We start from the raw sequence: 21,079 nt of genomic DNA, 5'->3' as shown, positions 1-21,079 counted from the left end.
TTGGGCGGAGGTTGCTGCGGTTGAACAACCACGTACGTACGGACTTGTCACGATCCTTCTTTTCTCGGTGAGGAGGAGCTCATGATCTTTCTCCCGCTTAGGAATAATCTCCAAGTCATGTCCTCTTTGCTCTAGATTCTTTACTTCTAATAAACATGTAGACGACTAGGCAGTAGCCTAGTGGCGCTTCCTTGTAGACCGGGGTTCAACTGCACTCGGAAACGAATTCCCACGATCTCACCCGGGTGGGCTCCTTCTATAAAAATATGTCCTGGGTGCTAGTGTTTATGGATCTTTTTTTTAGTAAACATGTCCTGGGTACTATGAACGTTTTAACTTTTTTAGTAACACATGACATTTTAACTACCGCGGTAACATACATTTGGGCCAAAACGGTATAAACAACATGTTATGTATAGATAATAATGCAGGTAGAAAGGTGTGGCTTAAGCATCCCAAGGACATTGTCAAGATAAATGTGGAATAGATGTGGTCATGCGTGACAATCGTCGTATTTTCATACAGTTGCTAGAGAGTGAGTGGACCGTTGATCAATGTGGCTTCATAGTGACTGAGTTGTCTTACAATTGCCTAATAAAAATTGTTTGACTTAAAAAAAGGTATATAGAAAGATGCCATAAATGACTGGATCAATGATCAACCTGGCTTCGGTAATCTTGACAATGAGAGTACCCCGAATCGCGGAGGACTATAGCGATATGTCACCTCTTGTTGCTTTCTCGTTATGCCCTCTTGTGAGTTGCTCAATCTCTATTCTTGTTACATAGTCCTCATGTTCAATCACTATTCTTGTTGCATAGCCTAGATGCTAGTCTCCCTGGCTTGCCCGAAACTCATGGCATCTTGTCGGAGGACTATAGCGATATCATCTCCTCTTGTCGCTTTTAGGCAAACCGTCATGACATGAGACTCCTTTCTCGCAAGTCCCGACTCTGGGCTGAGACAAGCATCCTCGTACTTGAACAACCGCGTTTTTCTTGGTACATCATGATAGTACGAGGAAAACAACCGCACGAGTGTGCTTGTCATGATTTTTTCTTGTTTTCTATGTCTTGAGGGGTATAAGATTTTCTTTTCTTTTCTCGGTGAAGAGGAGCTTATGATCTTTCTCCCGCTTAGGCCTTGTTCGTGTAATACCATCATGTCATTCCCAGTGGATTTTGCCTCGGCGGGGGTTGGATCCGATCTGGCTGCCTTTGGTTAGACCCGACTAGGATTAAACCCCTCCCAACCCTCATGGAAACTGTCGGGAAGCAATTCATGTGTCCCACCCCGTGGAACCAAACCACGTCTCTCTCTCTCTCTCTCTCTCTCTCTCTCTCTCTCCACTAGTAGAAAAAGGGTCAAATGTGAAGCACATTAGTGCCGGTTTATAAAAAAACCGGCACTAATGTGATCAATAGTGCCGGTTCGTGGCTGCGATCAATAGTACCGGTTCGTGTTGAGCCTTTAGTACCGGTTCGTGCCACGAACCGGTACTAAAAGGGTAGTGGCAGGCTGGCGTCAGGCCGGGTCCCCACGAGCCCCTTTAGTACCGGTTTGTGTTACCAACCGGTACTAAAGGTCTAACCTATAGTACCGGTTCGTGCCACGAACCGGTACTAAAGGGGCCAATTTTCAAACTCTACCCCCCCCCCCCCCGTGTATCGCCATTTCAGTTTTGAAAAAATCAAAAGAAAATGATTAAAACTTCAAAAAATAAAATCCTTCGAGAGGTAGTTATATTACTATATCTACTAGTTAGGAAAATTTGAAAACTTAAATTTGGACATGTTTTGCAAAAAGTGTAGGGAAAATGTAAAACGGCTATAACTTTTGCATACGATGTCGGAAAAAAATGTATAATATATCAAAAAATTCAGCACGAAAATCCGCATCCAATGGAGACAGCCTACGGTCTGTTTGGAATTTTTTAGAATCCTCAAATTCGAAAAGGAAAAAAAGATATGGTCAAATTTCAGTTTTTTTAAAAAAATTGGTTAAATTTGGTCAAACTGCTTATTCAAGAAGTATTAATGTTACTACATAATTATTCAAGAATATTAGTGTTACTAAATAATTATTTCACTTTTTTGAATTTTGGTCAAACTATGGTCAAACTTATTCAAGAAATATTAGCGTTACTAAATAATTACTGTTTTTTTAGAATAATAATTTCAAACTCAAACGGTGAAATGTGTGACTTCATGCTCAAGCTAAACTCCTGAGGTTTAATAGGATTGACATCTTACTATTGTCAGGAAAACAACAAGTGCAGACTCGGAAACGAAGGAGAATAGAACCCAAAAGTTAAGCGTGCTCGGGCTGGAGTAGTGAGAGGGATGGGTGACCGATCGGGAAGTTAGATGATTTGGAATGAGTGATCTACGCTTGAGCAGTTAAGAGAGGTGATCAGAGACTAAATCATCAAATAATTCAGAAAAATTAAAAATAGAAAAAAAATCATTTTTTTTCAAAAATTTCAAAAAAAAACCTTTAGTACCGGTTGGTAACACCAACCGGTACTAAAGGTCCCCCATACTAGGGCGCGAGCTCACGCCACGTGGTGGCACTTTAGCGCCGGTTCGTGCCGAACCGGTACTAAAGGGGGGGGGCTTTAGTGCCCACACTTTAGTGCCGGTTCTATAACCGGCACTAAAGGCCCTTACAAACCGGTTTTAAAGCTCCGTTTTCTACTAGTGCTCGGTTCAGCATCGGCACTAGAGATGGAGGGCAGCGACAACCCTACCGAGGGAGACGACAACGGCATGCGTCCTCCACCCTCTCCCCGTCCAACTGTAATGGCGCGAACAACGATGGTGACCCAGAGTAACAGTGACACGTGTTTCGTTGTGACGGGAATGACCCCATTGATGAAGCCCCTCTCCCCAATGGTGGAATAGTAAGCCCTTCCCCCTCCTCTTGATTCGCCTCTCATCCCCTAAATTCCAAGGGTTCTTGATCTCGTTAATCATCACCGGTTAACAAAATTAATAAATTAGTGTTGGATGGAAGTGGTTAGTACGTACTGTAATGTAGAAACTGACACTAGTGCATGTGTGCATGATCATTAGCCAATCAACTATACAGTGGCGGAGCTAGACAAAATCAATTGTGGGGCAAGACATAATATGACTATTTAAGGCTCACAAAGGCTAAAATTTTCCCATCTACGGGCATCTTCAAAACGGACCCTCAAACCTCCCGTATATGTCCGGGCCATGGTGTTCGGACCACCTTTTCCCATTTTTGCTACCAATCGAGTCCCCATAGTGTTCGCGGACCAGTTCGCATGTCCGAAATTCAGTATAGTGAAAACAAATTCGTGGCTGGTTTGCGGGCGTTTAGATATCCACTTAGCCAACAAAAAACATCCATGTGGTCCTCCTCTCCCCTCTCTCGCCTCCCAACCACACAACACATGCATGGTCCTCCTATCTCTTCTCTTGCCTCCCAAATGAACAAATGAGGATTATTAGCGAATAAGCTTTGGATGGCTCTCTCCTGCATCACTGTCCGTAAATTGATCCCCACCGGTCCATGGAAGGATACGGTGTCCGATTTGGGGGTCAGCGTTGGAGATGCCCTAAGCCCTTCAATAAAAATTTCTCCGGAAATTGGGTTTATAGTTGGGGGCAATGGCCCCCTCAACTTAACACATAGCTCCGTTGATGAAGCGGAGAACACAACTTCACAATTTTTTAGTGGAAGTGTCGTCATTTATTTAGACGTGGAATTGAGAAACAGTATAACGGAGCTAGCTACGGCTCACCGCAGCGATTTCATTTGTCAGCCGTCGGATCGTGCTATTTAATGTTGTTGATCTTACAGGTCCCACGACTTGAGTTTCTGAGTCCGTTACCGCATCAAGGGGCCGCTACTCTGAGGGCCGACCTAGCCAACCTCTCCTTAATCGGGCCGACTGACTGTTAAATCATAGATAGGCCCAAAATGTTGGTAAACAAGGCCCGTACCGTGCTTTCCATCTCTCTCTCTCTGTCTCGATCATACCCCAAAATAATCTCTTTCGAGCGATCGATTTGTCCCGACGTTGTGCATCCCTACGTCGGAGGAATAATGGAAGGTAGCTTGGACGTCTCCTTCCATTACTGCTGCTCGGAGTGGAGGCGCGTTACTCATTGTTTACCTTTTTTTTTGCCTTTGCTCCCTTATATATGGATTAGAGTATTGTATTTCCTCTTGCTTTCTGCAACTACCATTCTTGCTAGCTCTTTCTTGCAGATTTCCCGATATTATTTCGTTTTTTCTTTGGCATGGATAGAAGCCTATCCCTATCTTGATTCTATTCCGGCTACTGGTGCATATACTGTTTGTAAATTAATGGACGAGAAGCTGCTTGGATGGGCTCGGGTGGCGATGGCGGCGTTGTCTACTGTGTCGCATCCCTTCACCTCGTCCGCCTCCCCTCGGCCTGTTCTTTCTTGTTCTGCATGTTATTTGATAGACCTTTTGTTTTGTTTTTACATTGATAAAACATTTGAATCACGTAAGGGAATATCCTTGTGATGAGGAAGGCCAAGAATCGGTACTGAAATTATGAAATATGCACAGCTATCATGTTGGGTTGTGAACTTGCAATTTTGTTCCGTTATCATCTATTAGCATGAAAATTGTCCGAGTGTGATGATTTATGCCTGAGTAAGACCATCCTAGCATGATTTTTGCGTTGATCAAATGTTGATGATCTAGTGATCTGTCGAGTTGAGGATTTCATTTCTGTCATAACCATGCTTATGTAGATTTGTACCTCCGATTAGGACTAACATCGTTTATGCTTGATGTACTCAGGAAAAGTTCACTCGCAGGGTGCTATTTGTTCAGACTTCTAATTAAAACAAGATCTATTCACTTCCCTATTTTGTCTCAAGATTTTGCATATTATTATACTACTGAAAACCCGATGTTAGGTAGTGAAGCAAATATGTGGTTTCCCAATCAATTATTTATAAATTTCAGTTACTTATAAGAAATTTCTATTATAGTTAATTTAGAATGAACGGGCGCCGCAATGCGCGCCTTTATGGTCTAGTGTAGTATTTATGGGGAGTAGAAATGGGTTGTATTAGGCTCCAGGTCAAAGTTTGAATTATATGATGTTGGGCTGAAACCTAATCTTCTATTTCCGTGGGCTTTAGGCCTTTAGTATTGAAGTATTTAGGCTGCACCAGATTATAATAATTCTTTCTTTGTCCCATATAATATAGTGCACACTGGTTTTCGTGGAAGTCAACCGTCGCAAAGGTTGACCAAGTTTATAGAGAAATTTATCTATTTCTATAATACTCCCTTCGTTCACAAATATAAGATGTTCTACCTTTTTCAGAATCGGATGTATATATACATGTTTTAGTATGATTGTTCACTCATTTCGGTTTGTATGTAGTCCATATTGAAATATCCAAAACATCTTATACCCCCTTCTTTTTTTATACAAGATCACTTTGTTTTTCCTGTCAAACTTTGACTTATAATTTTGATCAACAAAATATGGTTATATGCCATTAAAAATATATCATCGGAATGTTGTTTGAAATATGCATACTTTTTGCGGCATATAATTCATATTTTGTTTGTAAAATTTACGATCAGAGTTTATATCGTTTTGACTTTAAAAAGGCATAATACACACTGTATTGTTGGACGGAGGAAATGGATAATAAACATTCACCAGTAAAAAAAAGCTTTACAAAATGGCCCCATATCCCCCGCACTGGATCCGCCCATGCAACTATAGTACTTCCTCCGTTCCTAAATATTTGTCTTTCTAGAGATTTCAACAAGTAACTACATACGGAGCAAAATGAGTGAATCTACACTATAAAATATTTCTACATATATCCGTATGTGGTAACCATTTAAAACCTCTAAAAAGACAAATATTTAGGAACGGAGGGAGTATGTAGTAGTAACAAATTCGTAACAGCAATGCCCCTATAAATTTAATCACGAGCATGACCATGCTCCCTAAAGCTGCACCCATGAGACAACTGTTGTGTAATGAACACAACGGGATCAAAAGCAAGGTAGTCAGCTGTGAGGAGACGAGTTTCTATCATAGGTTAGGAAGGATTAATCGCCAGCGAAATAGCAGCTATTGTAGTGCTATCGCCGATCTGAAACTGCCCTATGATTTGCATGACTCATGAAATCGTGGGAGATCGTGCCATTCATGCCTTAACAATCGCTGCAAGTTTCTCTACCGCAATTTCCTTTCTTCCGCGATTTATTCTGTGTATGCCAGAGAGACGGACCTTCAAGTGATAACATACCGGTTTTCTATTAACTGATAATTTAGTTACTTTTGCGTCAAGAAATCCATCCTTTTTTGTTACTTTTTTACTACTAGTCGACTGAAGCTGGAAGAGAAGGTCACGGTGTCAGCTAAATCTCCATGCAGCATTATCTTTCATCGATGACCAAAGACTGTTCTCATGAAAGCTTAGGCAAAATTCAGCTTAATTAATTACTCCATGCAGCAGCATCTTCCATTGATGACCAAAGACTGTTCTCGTGAAAGCTTTGACAAAATCCACTCGGTCCATGCTAGTGTCGTTGTCTTCGGAGTAGTTGATTTGTTCTGAGTCCTATTTAATTAGTTGTTGTACATTCCTCTTCTTTAATACTTATATAGTCCGCATACTCGTGCGTATTTGAGAAAAATTAGTTATTGTACATACATGTACAGGCACTTAGGATAAGTTCGTTGAATCCAACATAAGGAGTCGTGTGTATTTTTTTAAGCTGACATGTGTATTTATTCGCAAGAGATACATATGCACGTAAGGAACTAGCTAAATGAACTACTACCTCCGTCCTGGTTTATAGGTCCCCTTTGTAGTTTGTGCTAAATTTTGACTAAAAATTTAACTAACAAAATGTTAATTCATGTCAAGAGAAATTATCTCATTGGATTCGTATTTGAACACAGTTTTCAAAAATATAATGTTTGGTGACATGCGTGAACATTTTGTTAGTTTAATCTATAGTCAAAATTTGGCATGAAAACAATGGGGACCAATAAACCCGGACGGAGGTAGTAGCTCATAAGTAGTCTTTGCTTTTGCTTCATTAGTTTTATTGTAGCATAATTTCATTCATATTTTATGTTACTTACTTTTCCCTATCATCCCAATGTTTATATGTTAGCACAATTTCACAGGTAAATATCTAATATGGCCGAAAGTCCCTTTCTACACCCGAGCTCAAATGAGCTCGGGATGAACAATAACTCAAAAAATATTTAAAAAATCTGACTTTTTTTTGGAGAACTTTGACAAATGTTCTGAGAGCTTGCAAAATTTCATCACGAAATCACATTTGTGGAAGTTGTGGCAAAAAAAAATCGATACTTTATCAATTTTTTTGCCACGACTTTCACAAATATGATTTCATGATGAAACTATGCAAGCTCTTATAACATTTGTCAAAGTTTTTCATAAAAAATTCAGATTTTTTTGAATTTTAAATATTTTCCAATTTTACTATTCACCCAAGCTCATTTGAGTTCGGGTGCAAAAACTTCACTCCCTAATATGGCACTTTATTTAATGAGGAAAAAATGACCAATCATATCTTAATCTAGATATAGATCTTCGCATCAAATAAAAAACATCTCACAACTTTTCTCCCACAAAATACATTGACCGAGGTTGTTTTAGATACAACACTAAGATATAGTAAACAAAATTCAAAATGTTCTTCCTCTGCCATGTCAGGCCAAAATTCCGTGCCCACGGGCCAGCCTTAAAAGCACGGCCATATGGCCAGGACTTGCACCAATGCAGCTTCAGTTTTCTACAACGAATTGCAGCGCAAATGTTATATCTTGCTCAACGCGAGACTAACATACGTCTCGCTGAAGGTTTTTAGCCCCACGTGTAGTTACTGCTGAGAACAAAAAGAAATACCGGCCACGCCGTTGGGGGTTCTCAACTTTGGCGTGATTTAATTAAAGTAAGGGATGAATTTCGGGTTCAAGTCAAATTCGTTGTGGGTAATGGGGTGTCTGTTCTGTTTTTGCTTGATTGGTGGTGTGGCGATGGACCTTTGTCTGCTTCCTTCTCTGTTTTGTTCTCGCATTGTTCTTCCCCTGACATTTCCATCTTGGGGCTTTCTCGTAATAATTAGGACCTGAGACTATGGCGTGTGCTCCCTTCTGTAGAGTTGGAAGAGTGGCAGCGTCCTGATGCCCTCTTCCCTTTGCCCTCGGAGGAGGTTGGCTCCGTTTCCTGGCCTCACTCCTCTTCTGGCAGGTTGTCGGTCAAGTCGCTTTACTCCAGGTTGATTATGGGCTCTACTACTAATAAATTCAAAGACGTTTGGTAGGCCAAGATTCCTGTCAAAATCAAAAAATTTATGTGACAAGCCATTTGTGGGAGGCTTCCTGTTGTTGACCAGATTCGAAAGCGTGTTGTCGAAAGCATAACGGTCCTGGGTCTGAATTTTGTCCCTGCCTCTTTTTGTGGAATTGTGTGCTCTTACATCTCAACTCTCTGGTCTGAAGCGGCTATTCTGGCTACTATGTACTGGGTTCTCTGGACCACAAGAAATAAATTTACTATTGATCATGTCTTCCCTAATAAACCTATTGATTGCTTGTTCAAACTGTTATCTTTTCTTCATCAGTGGAGATTATTGACTAAGGAGGCGGACCGTGGGGCTACGGATGTGCTGATCTCGCTTGTTAGATCGACATCGTCTTCCCTTTACCAGCAAGATCAAGTTGGCCTGCGTGCCTCTTGACGAACTATTTACTTGATTTGCCTGCCTTGGTTCTGTATAAGACTTAAGGTTGTTGTGGCTTTTGACTCTGTCGTATCGCTTTATTTATAATGTCGGGCTCTCGTTTTTTCTCTAAAAACGTGTAGCTACTGGGCTGGCCCATTTTTTTTTAAAAATCGTTCGATGGTTTCGTTCGAGGTCGCTTTCAGTTGCTTCATAGGTTTTTCTGTTTTTCTTGCTTTTTCCATCGGTTTTACTTGTTTCTTTCTCGTTTTCAATGGACTTTTATATTCTGTTTTTTCACCTTTTTTCTTTGTTTGTTTTGCTTTTTTATTCTTTTTTAATTTCTTTCTTTCTTCGTTTTCTCCGGCTTTAATCATTTTTCATACAGACTGTACATTTGCTGTATACATAAGAAACATTTTTCTTATACACGTTTTACATTTTTAAAATACATGATTAACATTTTTTTCAAATATATGTTTTGAAGTCACAGTTTCATACTGATTGTATATTTTTTGTATACATAATAAATATTTTTCTTATACATGTCTAATATTTTCAAATACACGATTAACATTTTTTCAAGTGTGGCGAACATTTTTTTTCTCAAACACGTAAACATTTATTTAGATGTCACAAACATTTCTTTAATAGTATGAACGTTTTCTAAAAGTTGAAGTTGCAACGAAGAACTTCTTTACACTGTAAGTTTTAATTGCACAATGAACATTTTTCTAAAACTTTAGTTAACGTTATGTTTGAGTATATATATTGAGAATATTTCGAAATATAGAGAAAATACATGCTACCACCTACGGATAGTTAGTATATATAAAAGAAACAGAACCCCCTCAAAAAAATATAAAAGAAACAAAAGAAAACAATTGGAATAAAATGCAGTGGCACAAGTGCTGGAAGTGCAGGTTGACTTGAATTTAGCTAAGCGTATGGATGTGTGCATTGACTGGAGGTCACGATGTCAAAGCCCGCGCCGTTTAGCCCACTTGTCGGTCGAACAATTCAAGAAAGTTTATTTTTCCTAAGAAAATAAACCAACGGGCTAATTAAACGAGCCTTGCGGCCGCCATTTCTGGTGGGCAAGCCCCGAGTGCGAGCTGCATACGTTTCTGGCGAGGCCCATGTGCTATGTGCTTCAGGCGAGCGTTTCTTAACTTTCTTTCAACTCGCGTGAGGAGTTGCCCCGAATTGCAGTGGCCGGGCGACGAAACTGAAAACTCCGACTAGTATCTTTTCGGTCCTGCTATTTCTCGTGCGACTGAGAAAATTAAGCGATCAGGTCCATGGTCTCGCAGCCGTATGTATGTACCTGCGGTGGAGGGAGCGGCACTTGGAGGCGACGCAGTGGTAGATCTCGGAGGCCGGGTGGAAGGTGAGCTCGACGCGGCAGCCGCGGAGGCCGCGGAGGAGGTCGCCGATGACGTGGAGCTCCACTAACCGGTACGCGACGACCGACACGGCGACGAGGGCCGCGAGCGCGTAGTGCTCCGCGGGCACCAGCGCCGCCGCGCGGCGCAACAGCTCGCCAACCGACTCGGCTGCCATGGCGCGCGCGGCTGCGTGGAGGCCGCCGGAGGGAGGGAGGGAAGCAGCCGGGAGAGAGCGAGGATGCGAGAAGCAGGATATATGAAGGTTGTTTGAGCGGCAGTTTCCAGGAGCGGCGGAGGCCGCGATCCACACGGTCGACGGAGATGCAGAGCGCCCCCGACGCGACGAGCCAAGGCGGAATAGTAGAGCGATGATGTCACATCTTGTTGTCACAAAACAAGATTCCTTTCTTGTGGTCGTGGGTCCCAATTTTCGAGGGAAGCTGGAATCTGGGCTACTGCCAAGAGTAGCAGTTGAGCAAACCACCCGGAAGTATACTTGCCATGATTTTTCTTTTTTGGGTGAAGGAGCTCATGATCTTTCTCTCGCTTAGGAATAATCTCCAAGTCATATCCTCCTTGCTCTAGATTCTTTACTTTTAAAAGCGTTACAGATATTACTCCTTCAAAATGAGATAAGATACTTACACCATGAACATCTTTCAGAAACGTGTCGACTTTTTAGACATGGCAAATCGAATGTTTTTTTAATGACAAATTATGTTGTCGCGAGGATGACCGTAAGCATGAAAATTCCCGGCACAAAATTGAACTTGACAAGATTTGCCATGCTAAAAAAACCGATGTTTGATTTGTAGCGAAATCCACATTTTTACTACTATCTAAGATTAGCTAATTAACCACGACTACTGCATAGTGACAAACATTTTGGCAGAAACGATATAAGCGGCGAGTTAAGTAAATAATTCAGGTAGAAAGGTTATGACTCATGCATGCTCTTGCAACATTCTCTGTGGATTTCCGTGATGGATGCATGTGGCCATGCTTGACGATCATGGTAATTATTTCCATGCAACCGCTAGAAAGTGAGTGGAACGATGATTAATCCGACTTCATTATAATCTTCATAGTGAAGGATCTTAGGATTGTATGATAAAAATGTCTAAGTTCAAGGAAAGGATGTGTAAGATGGCATAAGTGGGGGATCTTGTGTTCAACTCATCTCTTCATCATTTCCTTCTTATTTGCAGCTTTCTTGAGAGATAGTTTGCAAATTTTTGACCTATGAAGGTGTGCGAGTGTATAAAAATGAGACAGAAACATGACTTGATGGTTCTCCAACAAAAATCCTCACACTTGCATGAAGTGTTACACAATAAAAATGTCACATTTAATTTATTTATTAAGTAGTGTATGTTGGATTGGCCATTTCAAGGTTGTTTCCCTAACTCTCTCGATGAACAATAGTTATTTAAGTAGAAGGTGATCGACTCCAGATGGCCGTGGCAGTGGGATGTCACCATTCTCTCCTTAGAGGCATAGTCTCGGGGGACCTTTGGTCTCTATCAGCTGGTCGTTGTGTGATTAGTTTGTCGACATCCTGATAGTGTTTTGTGCTTGAGCTCTCTTCCTTTGTGATGATTTAGTTGCCATTTCTCTAGTTCTAGCTCCAGCGTGAGCGAAGCACATGATGGTTGCTTTTTCGAGTTGTTTGCATGTGTCCACTAGTAGGCACTACATTTGCCTAAACTTAATTAGTGAACATGAGCTTTGCTGGTCAATGATATGAACATTTTCAAGGGTTACATCCTTTTTTATATGATTGTCATTGGCTTATGCTATGTATGCCAATAATGTGCGGATGTTTCCTCAGGGAGGACATACGAGCGATCCATTGTCCACGCTACAGGGATCAACAAAACAAACAAATTTGTTTGCCGAGATCCCTACCCCGCGCGACGAGCATGAGTGCGTGAAGGGCTGCGGTCCATGAACTATCTACACCGCCGCGTCAGCCTGATAACCCCCCATGCAAACCACTCCGCCCCTACCCACCTTCTTGTGAGGCAATACAAACCTCATTTCCCCCTTCACGATCTGGTTTCCTCTCTGTTCCTCCTTCTCCGCCCAGTCACCATGGCAAGTTTGCCGCAGATCATTTAATTTGAAGAAAATCAGCCGGTGGAGCACTCAATTTAGGCAATGATCTCCAAGCATACCATCCCCACCACCTCCTCAATTTCCATCAATCTCAAGTGAAATCAAAAGGAAACAGAGCAATAGATTTGCCATGGTGAAAATATGTAGGTAATTTGCCATGTAAATTTCGGGGGAAATAAATTCATGCATGGTTGGGGGGTTTGCCATGATACTTGGCATATATTTGCCATGGCATTGTAGTACATGACATGGGAAGTGATGTTTGGTAGAATAGAAGGATTTGGACATGGTAAATCTCTTGCATAGGGAAAATATAGCATATATTTGCCCTATTTTCACTCCCACCCTCAAGAAGACACCAATACCCCACCTGTGTAGCAAACAGAGGTAGAGATAGTGAATTTGCCATGGCTAGATAACAATGAGGGTGATTGATATAATTTTCTAGTATAACAACATGTAGTTGTCAAATTTGCAATGATAGTATAAGCAAAGTTGCCATGAGTATGTGATTGATTTTTCCATGTGGAATAATGTGTGAGCATAAAGAACTACTCACTGCTTCATGCTTATAAAGATGTGTGTTCTTTTTGCAAAAAGAACTTGCCATGCAAGTAATATATGATTTTCCATGCAATTGGATGTAAATCTGTCATGTGAAGAAGGATAAACTTGCATATGAGAAAAGAAGAATAAGTTGTTTGTTAGGATTTGGTTTGGAAAAGTATATGTAGTTGTTATGTAACAAATTGGCATCCACATATGACTGAAATTGCCATGAGAGGTGAATACAAAGTTGGTATTTTTTTTGCCACTCTCCCATACCACCTTTAGTGAATGTTGTGTTTGTGTGCAAGATTGTTCGTGTTTGCCAAAAAAGATAAAAATAAAAAGATAGAAAATGGATGATGGATCCATGTCCATGGTAAAACTAAGAGACAAATGTTCTACCGATCATGACAAAATAAAAAAAACATTGTACCTGTAATTTAGCATTTTATGTTCTCCAAAAGCATGCCGACTTGTTCGAAATTTTGTAATCTTCATATGACAATTTTAAAAATTGTAATTATGATATGCCAAATTGTAAAAATAAGTAAGAAACGTATCACATGGTATATGAGATTTTTGGAACAAAAATAATAATTATTGCATGGCAAAATTATTCTGACATGGTATAGACAAAAAAATATACATGAAAAATTCCATGGTACAGTACAAAAAATATCATGTATTTGCCATGTAAATACATTTGTTTTCTTCTAAGTTTGCAATGTGACCAATACACAAACATTTTAAAAAATTGCCATGTCGTAGAGAACAACATTCCTACATTCGACATGTGCCTGTTACAACATTTGCTCTAATTTTTCCATGATTTAGGACAAATTTCCTAAAATTTCATGTGATAATGTACAAAGAAATTGTAATTTTGACCTGCTGTACAAAGCAAAATTTCTAAAAAGGTGCTATGTCACCAGTTGAAACATTTATAAAAACTCCATGTATAATAGGATAAAACCCTACATTTTGCATGTGACTTTTTTTTCGTAAAATGTGCAATGATTTAGGATACATAGCTTTCTAAAATTGCCATGTGACTGAACAAAAGTTATACATCTTTGCCACACTATAGCAGACACATTTTTTCTATGTTTGCTATGATGTAGCAGACAGTTTTTTCCTATGTTTGCAATGTGAATAAGCAATTTTTTAATAAAATTTCCATGTTGTAGAAAACAAAAAATTCAAAAGGCTAACACGTGACAAGTACAAAGCATGTTCAAAAAATGCCGTGTTTTAAAGGAGAAAAATCCTAAAGTTGCCTAGGTTTAGAAAATTGCCATAATGTAGTTACGAGAATAGCATGTAAAAGCTGTCATGTTGTAGAGAATTTTTTTTTGTAAAATTTTCCATGGACCAGTACAAAAACATTTTTAGAATTTGCCCGGTTTGCAGATATCATTTTGCAAGAGAAACAACCACGGGAAAAAGGGAGGAAGATGAGGCATACCTTGTCGGGTTGAGATTGATACCTCATCAATGTTGGTCCATTGTGCGTTTCTGAATCCCTGCGACCGCCCACACAGGGAAGGGGATAGCTGCGATGACGACGAAGGTAGCATGGGCATGGTCGTAGGACAGAAAACGACAACGACAATGAGCAACTGTAACGAAGGTTGCAGGCAATGCAAATGGGAAGAGGACGGAATGCCCCCCACCATGCCCCCCCCCCCACTATGGCTTGTCGGCGCTGGAGGCTCGCCGAAGTGTTGAACCACACCTCACAACACGCTGGAGCGGCCGACGGGGATATTAGATATGAAAGCAAAGGTGGTGTGTGTGGGGCAGAGACTCGTGGCGGCGTGGGCAGCCAAGCTTGTGGTGGAGGCGGTTGAGCAGTTTACCTTGAAATCTTCAACAATGCATGATGATAAAGCCGAATGCAGCCGCCAACAAGAGATTGGGACCAAATCTCCGGCAGAGAGGTATCTACCTAAAGACATGAATAGATAGGGAGAAGAGGAAGAGGCGGTGGGGGAAACGCGACACGGACAAGTAGGGTAAGGGTGTGGCACTAGAACATCGGGCTATGTTGCCCCCGTTCGCGCGGTTGCTAGCCTGGAGCGAACGGTTGCCAGATGACGACGTGGCAAGGCGCCCTACAATAGGATTCAGGCGTCTAATCCAACGGCCCACAAGCTGTTCACATGGAATATAGTCCCAATAAGCGTCAATTCATTAGCTTTTTCGTATTCAATTTTATGGTCTTTACAAGTACTTAGCACATTGTGTCAGATAAGCCGTTCGTCTTCTATGATTTGAAGCCGACCGTAATGTCTTCCGGCTAGAAAACTTCGGTCATCCCGATAGTGTAGTTGTATTAAGGAGATACACATACAATGATCATATACTCATCTCTACATGACTAGAATGCACACAATCAACACAAATGCGCGCGCACACACACAAAAGATCACGCCAACATAAAAACAAAGTCACATAATATCAAAGCAATGCCTAGGCAGAGTGACCCAACGATGATGCCACTCCATGTATCTAACTTGTAAAACAAAGGTTGCGATGATATACTGCTAGTCGGTGCTTCCAAGAATATAGGCTTGGTAATGTTCAATCTCAGTTGATTGCGATTTATGGAAATGCCAGTAAACCGAGAATTAGCAAAACCAAAAAAAAAGGAAAGAAAGGATAGAACGAGTTTAAACCACAAAGTGAATGTTGTATTCCCTCTCGAACAATCAAAGAGTAGTGATACTATCCGTACAAAAAGCAAGTGTCGTGAACACCTTGCTCATGCTTGTGTAGGTAGCACCACATTATTCCACAACACATAAAAGATGGATAAAAAGCAAACTCCAATCAGGCCGGCGACGACAATTTATTAGACGTTCTGCGTGACGCCGCTGGGCGCCTTGTTGCGCGCCTGCAGGTTGGTTTCGTTGTCGGAGTACCACCCGTGCTTGGAGGAGTCGTACTTCTCGCCGTCGCCCCAGAGCGCGTAGGCCTCCTCGCCGTGCACCGCGTCGTCCCCGATGGCGAGCTCCTCCTCCGGCATCCGCAGCGGCACGATGAGGCGGACGACCAGGCAGATGATGCTGGTGACAATCACGTTCCAGCCGATGATGAAGAGCGCGCCCGTCACCTGCTTCAGGAACTGCATGCCGCCGTTGCCGCCGTAGAAGGCGCCGCGGGAGTTGGTCACCGGCACGAACATGTTGCACAGCTGCGGCTCCGCGAAGAGCCCCGTGGTCGCGCCGCCGAGGAACCCCGCCACGGCGTGGGTGTGGAACACGCCCAGCGTGTCGTCCACGTGCATCAGCAGCCTGGAGCGCTTGTGCACGACCATCATGGTGAACCACGGGATGCTTCCGGACAGGATGCCCATCACGATCGCCGCCCACCCCTGGACGAGACCCGCGCCGGGAGTGATGCAGACGAGGCCGGTGATCATGCCCTGGACGGCGCCGATGACGGAGGGCTTCTTGAAGAAGATGACGTCGAGGCAGGTCCAGACCAGGAGGCTGGTCGCTGCGCAGATGTTGGTGTTGAGCACGGCTATAGAAGCGTCGATGTTAGCGGAGTAAGGGTCGCCGCCGTTGAACCCAGCCCACCCCATCCAGAGTATGCCGGCGCCAGTGAGCATGAGGAGCACGTTGTTGGGCGGGAACCTCTCCCTGTCTTTGGTGGACCTGGGCCCGACCCAGTACGCGGCCGTGAATCCGGCGATCCCGGAGGAGAGGTGGATGACGTACCCGCCGGAGTAGTCCATGACGCCCCACTGGAAGAGGAAGCCTCCGCCCCAGAGCGAGAAGGCGCCGATGGTGTAGGAGAAGGTGAGCCAGAGCGGGACGAAGATCATCCAGGCCCTGATGTTCATGCGACCCAGCAGAGAGCCGGCGAGGAGGATGAGCGTGATGGCGGCGAAGACGCACTGGAAGTAGACCATGGAGGCCATGGGGTAATTCGGATTGATCCAGACCGTCTCGGTGCTGCCGTCCTTGAAGAAGTGGGTGGACTCCGGCAGCACGGCCTGCATGAGGAGGAACTGCTGCCCGAGCGCCGGCCGGGCCTTGCCCCAGAAGGGCAAGAGCTGGTGGCCGAAGGACATGTTGTAGCCCCAGGTGACCCAGCAGAGCCACACGGCGGCGAAGGCGTAGAGCGCCATGAAGGCCGAGTTCACGGCCCACTTCTTCTTCACGATGCTGCCGTAGAGGATCACCAGGCCGGGCATGCTCTGAAGTCCCACCAGCGTCGCAGCGATCATCTGCCACGCGTTGTCGCCCTTGTTCAGCCATGGCGGCACCACTATGCCGTTGGGCGAGTACCCAGAGGACATGTTGTAATCCGCGGCCGACGACATCTTGCTACTTCGACCGGTAGGCCCGCGCCGAGCTCGCCTGCGGTTAGATAGTACGCGCACGTACGAGCTAGCTAGCCGGAGAAGCTACCGGTCGGTGTGACTGATGACTGGTGAAGCTATACTAGGATCGCGGTCTTATATATAGGAATCAGTATAGGGAGGTCCGTCGTGTCCAAGAAAACAAAGTCTGATCAGTGGCTGACATTGGGGCAAGGCCGACCAACGGCGGGCGTGCCGAGCTAGAGCATTGTTAAGTGGCTCGCCGAGGAGGTAGATCCTATGCCGCTAAGCTGTATCAATGAGCTGGTGCTCGGAGTTGCAGGGAGGAAGAAGATTCCAAGCACGGGGCGTTGGAACTGAAGGAAGGGCTATCTAGATCTAGTAGTAGCTTACTATATGTAAAAAAACTAATCAGCTTATCTTTTTTCTTCTTCTAAAAAAATCTGACAATCAGGGAAGTGGACAGACTGAGCTGTGTGAACAATAAAATCAGGAAAAAAATTGAAAACAAATTCAAAAAATTCTGAATTTCTTTTGTGGCAATATTTGACAAATGTTTTAAATGCTTGCAAAATTTCATCGTAAGATGACATTCACGTAAGTCGTGGCAAAAAAACAAAATTGATGCTCCAAAAAAGCTATTTTTAGAGCGACCTTCATGAATGTTTATTTCGTGATGAAAATGTGCATGCATTGAAAACATTTATCAAATGTTGCCGCAATAAAATAACCAGATTTTTTTCTTATTTTACTGTTCACTCGAGCTCATATGAGCTCGAGCTGAGAAGGGCACTTTCGGCTTATCATATTCTTTGTAGAGAATCTCTAATACTCCCTCCATTCACAAATATAAGATGTTTTGCATATTTGTATATATATATTCGATTCTAAGTACATATGGACTAACACACTAAAATGTGTGCATATACATTCAATTTTTTTTTAAATAAACATCTTATATTTGTGAATGGAGGAAGTAGCATTAAGGATTTTTTTTATATCTCATTAAGGATTTATTTATTTATTAGTAACAATGGAACGTTCTGAATAACACTTTAGTTTGGCGCCCTCTGTTTCTCGGGAGCTCCTGTTTGACGTGAGATAGGAGGCTGCCGCACAAGAGGCGTCTTGAAGGGCGTTCTACTGTTGCTTCCCGGTTCACTGTAGCAAAACATAAATAAATAAAAATTTAGAACTGTTTTCAACGAGATTTTTTTTTTCAAAATTCTGATAATTTTTTTAAAAGATGGTATTTTCAATTCTAAACATTTTGAAAATGTAGTCATTTTTCAAGATCCGAAAATAAAATAAAATCACGAATAAGTTTTGAATTTATAAGCAAATTGTTAAAACGGATATGTCTTTTGATTTTTTAAAGCAAACATTGTTATACACACAAACATTTTTTATTTTATGAATTTTGAAAATAGAAATATTATTTAAAATTCCGAACAATATCTGATAACCATGCATATATTTTTTAATACCAAAAAACTAAGACGTTGATTTCCTTTTTTGAATTTTTCAAAACAAAGGAAAAACAAGAGCTTTTTTATATTTATGATTTTTTTAAACATCAAACATTTTCAAATTCCGAACAAACTATGAACACCTGAATTTTTTTGAAAAAGTCCAGAAACATTTTTGGAAATTTCATATTTTTTAAAAGAACTATTTTGAAAAAAGCGAAGAAAACCCTAATCAGAAATAGAAGGAAAAAGAAAAGCACACTGCGCACCCTACTTGAAATTGGGTCGGCGCACTCGAGTGCTAGTGTCGCATGTCTGTGTGAAACCCCGTCAAGTTGTCACTTAATGCGTCAAATAGCGTTTCCCTCCATTTTCTCCTTGCAGCTAGCAAGTCCGCAACAGTCCACCATGTCATTTTTTTGGACCAAGTACTGACGTAGATGCACATACATACGCACACGATTTCATCCTTATGAATGCACACTCGCACACTCTATCCCTAGAGCACCTTCGAGAGACTTAGCTGGCACATAATCTTGAGAGATGAAGTCGCCACATACACTTTCTTAGTTGACGAGAACGTCTCTTCCCATTGAACGCACATCACCGGAAGGACTGAAATAAATCCAGAAAAATGCGGGCACCCGGTGTCAAGTCAAGGACTTGAACTCTTATGGGCTGGGAAACCACTGTCCTACTAACCATCCAACCACAGGTTTGTTCGTGTCCACCATGTCATTTCAACAACGTACCATCTAACATGCAAAAATCTTGTACATAAGAAAAAAGTTAAATTGTCATAAGTGTGTATAAAAAATACAAAATGATGATATGTATATTTAAAGTTGATTAAAAATATTTCTTTGCTCAAATTACCTACTTCACGAAAAAAATTCACTATAGACTTTAGATGATGGCATCAAAATTTTGTCCATTTTTTGGGGGGTCAAAATTATGTCTTACTATGTAAGAACATAGTTATCTATTTTCATGTTTAATATTTTTTGGGTGAAATTGATTGTTTTTAAAACTGCTATACTAAGAATTATGGGAATCGCCCATATTTTCATTTTAAGCAAATCATGTGTGTAGCTTCATGGAAATTTCGACTTTTTTCTATTTAACGCCCGTGTGGGCGTCAAGGGAGTTGACGCCTATGCGTCCCCGCCTACGGGCCTGTTGAGCCGACAAGGTTTTCCTTTTTTTCTCCCTTTTCTTTTTATTTCTTTTATCTTCATTTTTCGTAAAACTAGAACATTTTTTGAAATTTCATGAACACATATTTGGCATGTAAACAATTTTATATTTTGACATGTATGGAATTTTCTAAAGACCTAAATATTTAGTTTGTATCTAGGTTTTTTATTTTAATCATATACAGATGATAGTACATGAAGATTTTTTATTTGCCATATTAAATTTTTCCATTGTTAAACAGATTTCTAACAGTATTGTATAAATTTTAAAAAGAATATGTTGATGGGCCTCACAACCACTCAGCCCATCTAGGATTCTGGTGGAAGCACATTTAAAGCGGCAAACTCGAGAAAAAGGAGCTCCAATGGAAAATAGGAAAAATATGCGGTAAGAACTCATGAAGGAAATAAAAGACACATGAGGAGGATGGACACCTAGTGTTATATTTTCTTTGACATGTTCTTGCATCCTTAATTATGTTTTCATCAAAAGAGAAACAAAAATTAATGAATAAGTAATTAAGTAGGAGAATCCAAATATACACTCTCTTGCTAGCTTTAACTTTGACAATGTACATAAAAACGTTGGCTAAAGCTCTAGATGTGCCTTTAGGCAGTAATCTTCATTAGGCTAGATGGATAAGATCATTCAGTTTATCCACCTATTTTGCTCGAGGACAAACAAGGTTTAAGGTTACTCATGTTGATGGGTGGATTTTGTATCATGTTTTATATCTAACTAGTTTCATGGTTCGCATCAAAATCCCTCGTATCATATCCATCTAGCAACTCTCATGTCCATTTTGCATAATTTCTATTTTCTGCGCATTTTCTTGAGGTCATTGCATAGTATTTAGTTTTATTAGTTTTTCCTTCGTCTTGTTGTGTATGTAGGTGAGTCGGAGCTCCCATGAACTTGCCATGATGAAAGGAACCAAATTGGGACCTATCCAGAGAAGTTACGAGCACCAGACACGAGCCTTTTGGAGAGTTTGACAAAAACTGCATTTTCCAACGAACCCAAATTGAAGATCCAATACCTATTGGTTACCGGGCTAGTGTATACAAATCCAGTGATGCCAAGAAAAGCCAAATCGGAGTTCATATAACGAAATGGAGAGCAAGATGCGAAACAACACACGCATGTTCCAGAAGAGAAGACGTGTGTGATACGGCCGCACACGGTTGTACTGCATGATACTCTCTGCATATTTGGCTATAATTCCATGGTTCTTCACCAATTTCATCCCCGTTGCTCCTATGGGATCCTTGGACATTAAG

At 41.6% G+C, this 21,079-nt stretch overlaps 1 protein-coding gene across 1 annotated transcript; it reads right to left on the bottom strand.

Moving 5' to 3' along the window:
* Positions 1–15,654: 15,654 nt before the first annotated feature.
* Positions 15,655–17,133, bottom strand: LOC123066007 (ammonium transporter 3 member 1-like). Its single transcript, XM_044489179.1, has one exon. It carries the CDS (start codon positions 17,131–17,133, stop codon positions 15,655–15,657), a length of 1,479 nt encoding a protein of 492 aa, XP_044345114.1.
* Positions 17,134–21,079: the final 3,946 nt, after the last annotated feature.

This window comes from Triticum aestivum, chromosome 3B, assembly GCF_018294505.1.
Source record: "Triticum aestivum cultivar Chinese Spring chromosome 3B, IWGSC CS RefSeq v2.1, whole genome shotgun sequence".
Taxonomy (NCBI): Eukaryota; Viridiplantae; Streptophyta; class Magnoliopsida; order Poales; family Poaceae; genus Triticum; species Triticum aestivum.
This window is presented reverse-complemented; position numbering and strand designations above follow the sequence as displayed.

Coding starts and splice junctions, on each gene's coding strand:
- LOC123066007 (XM_044489179.1), bottom strand. CDS start 17,133: ATGTCGTCGGCCGCGGATTACAACATGTCCTCTGGGTACTCGCCCAAC.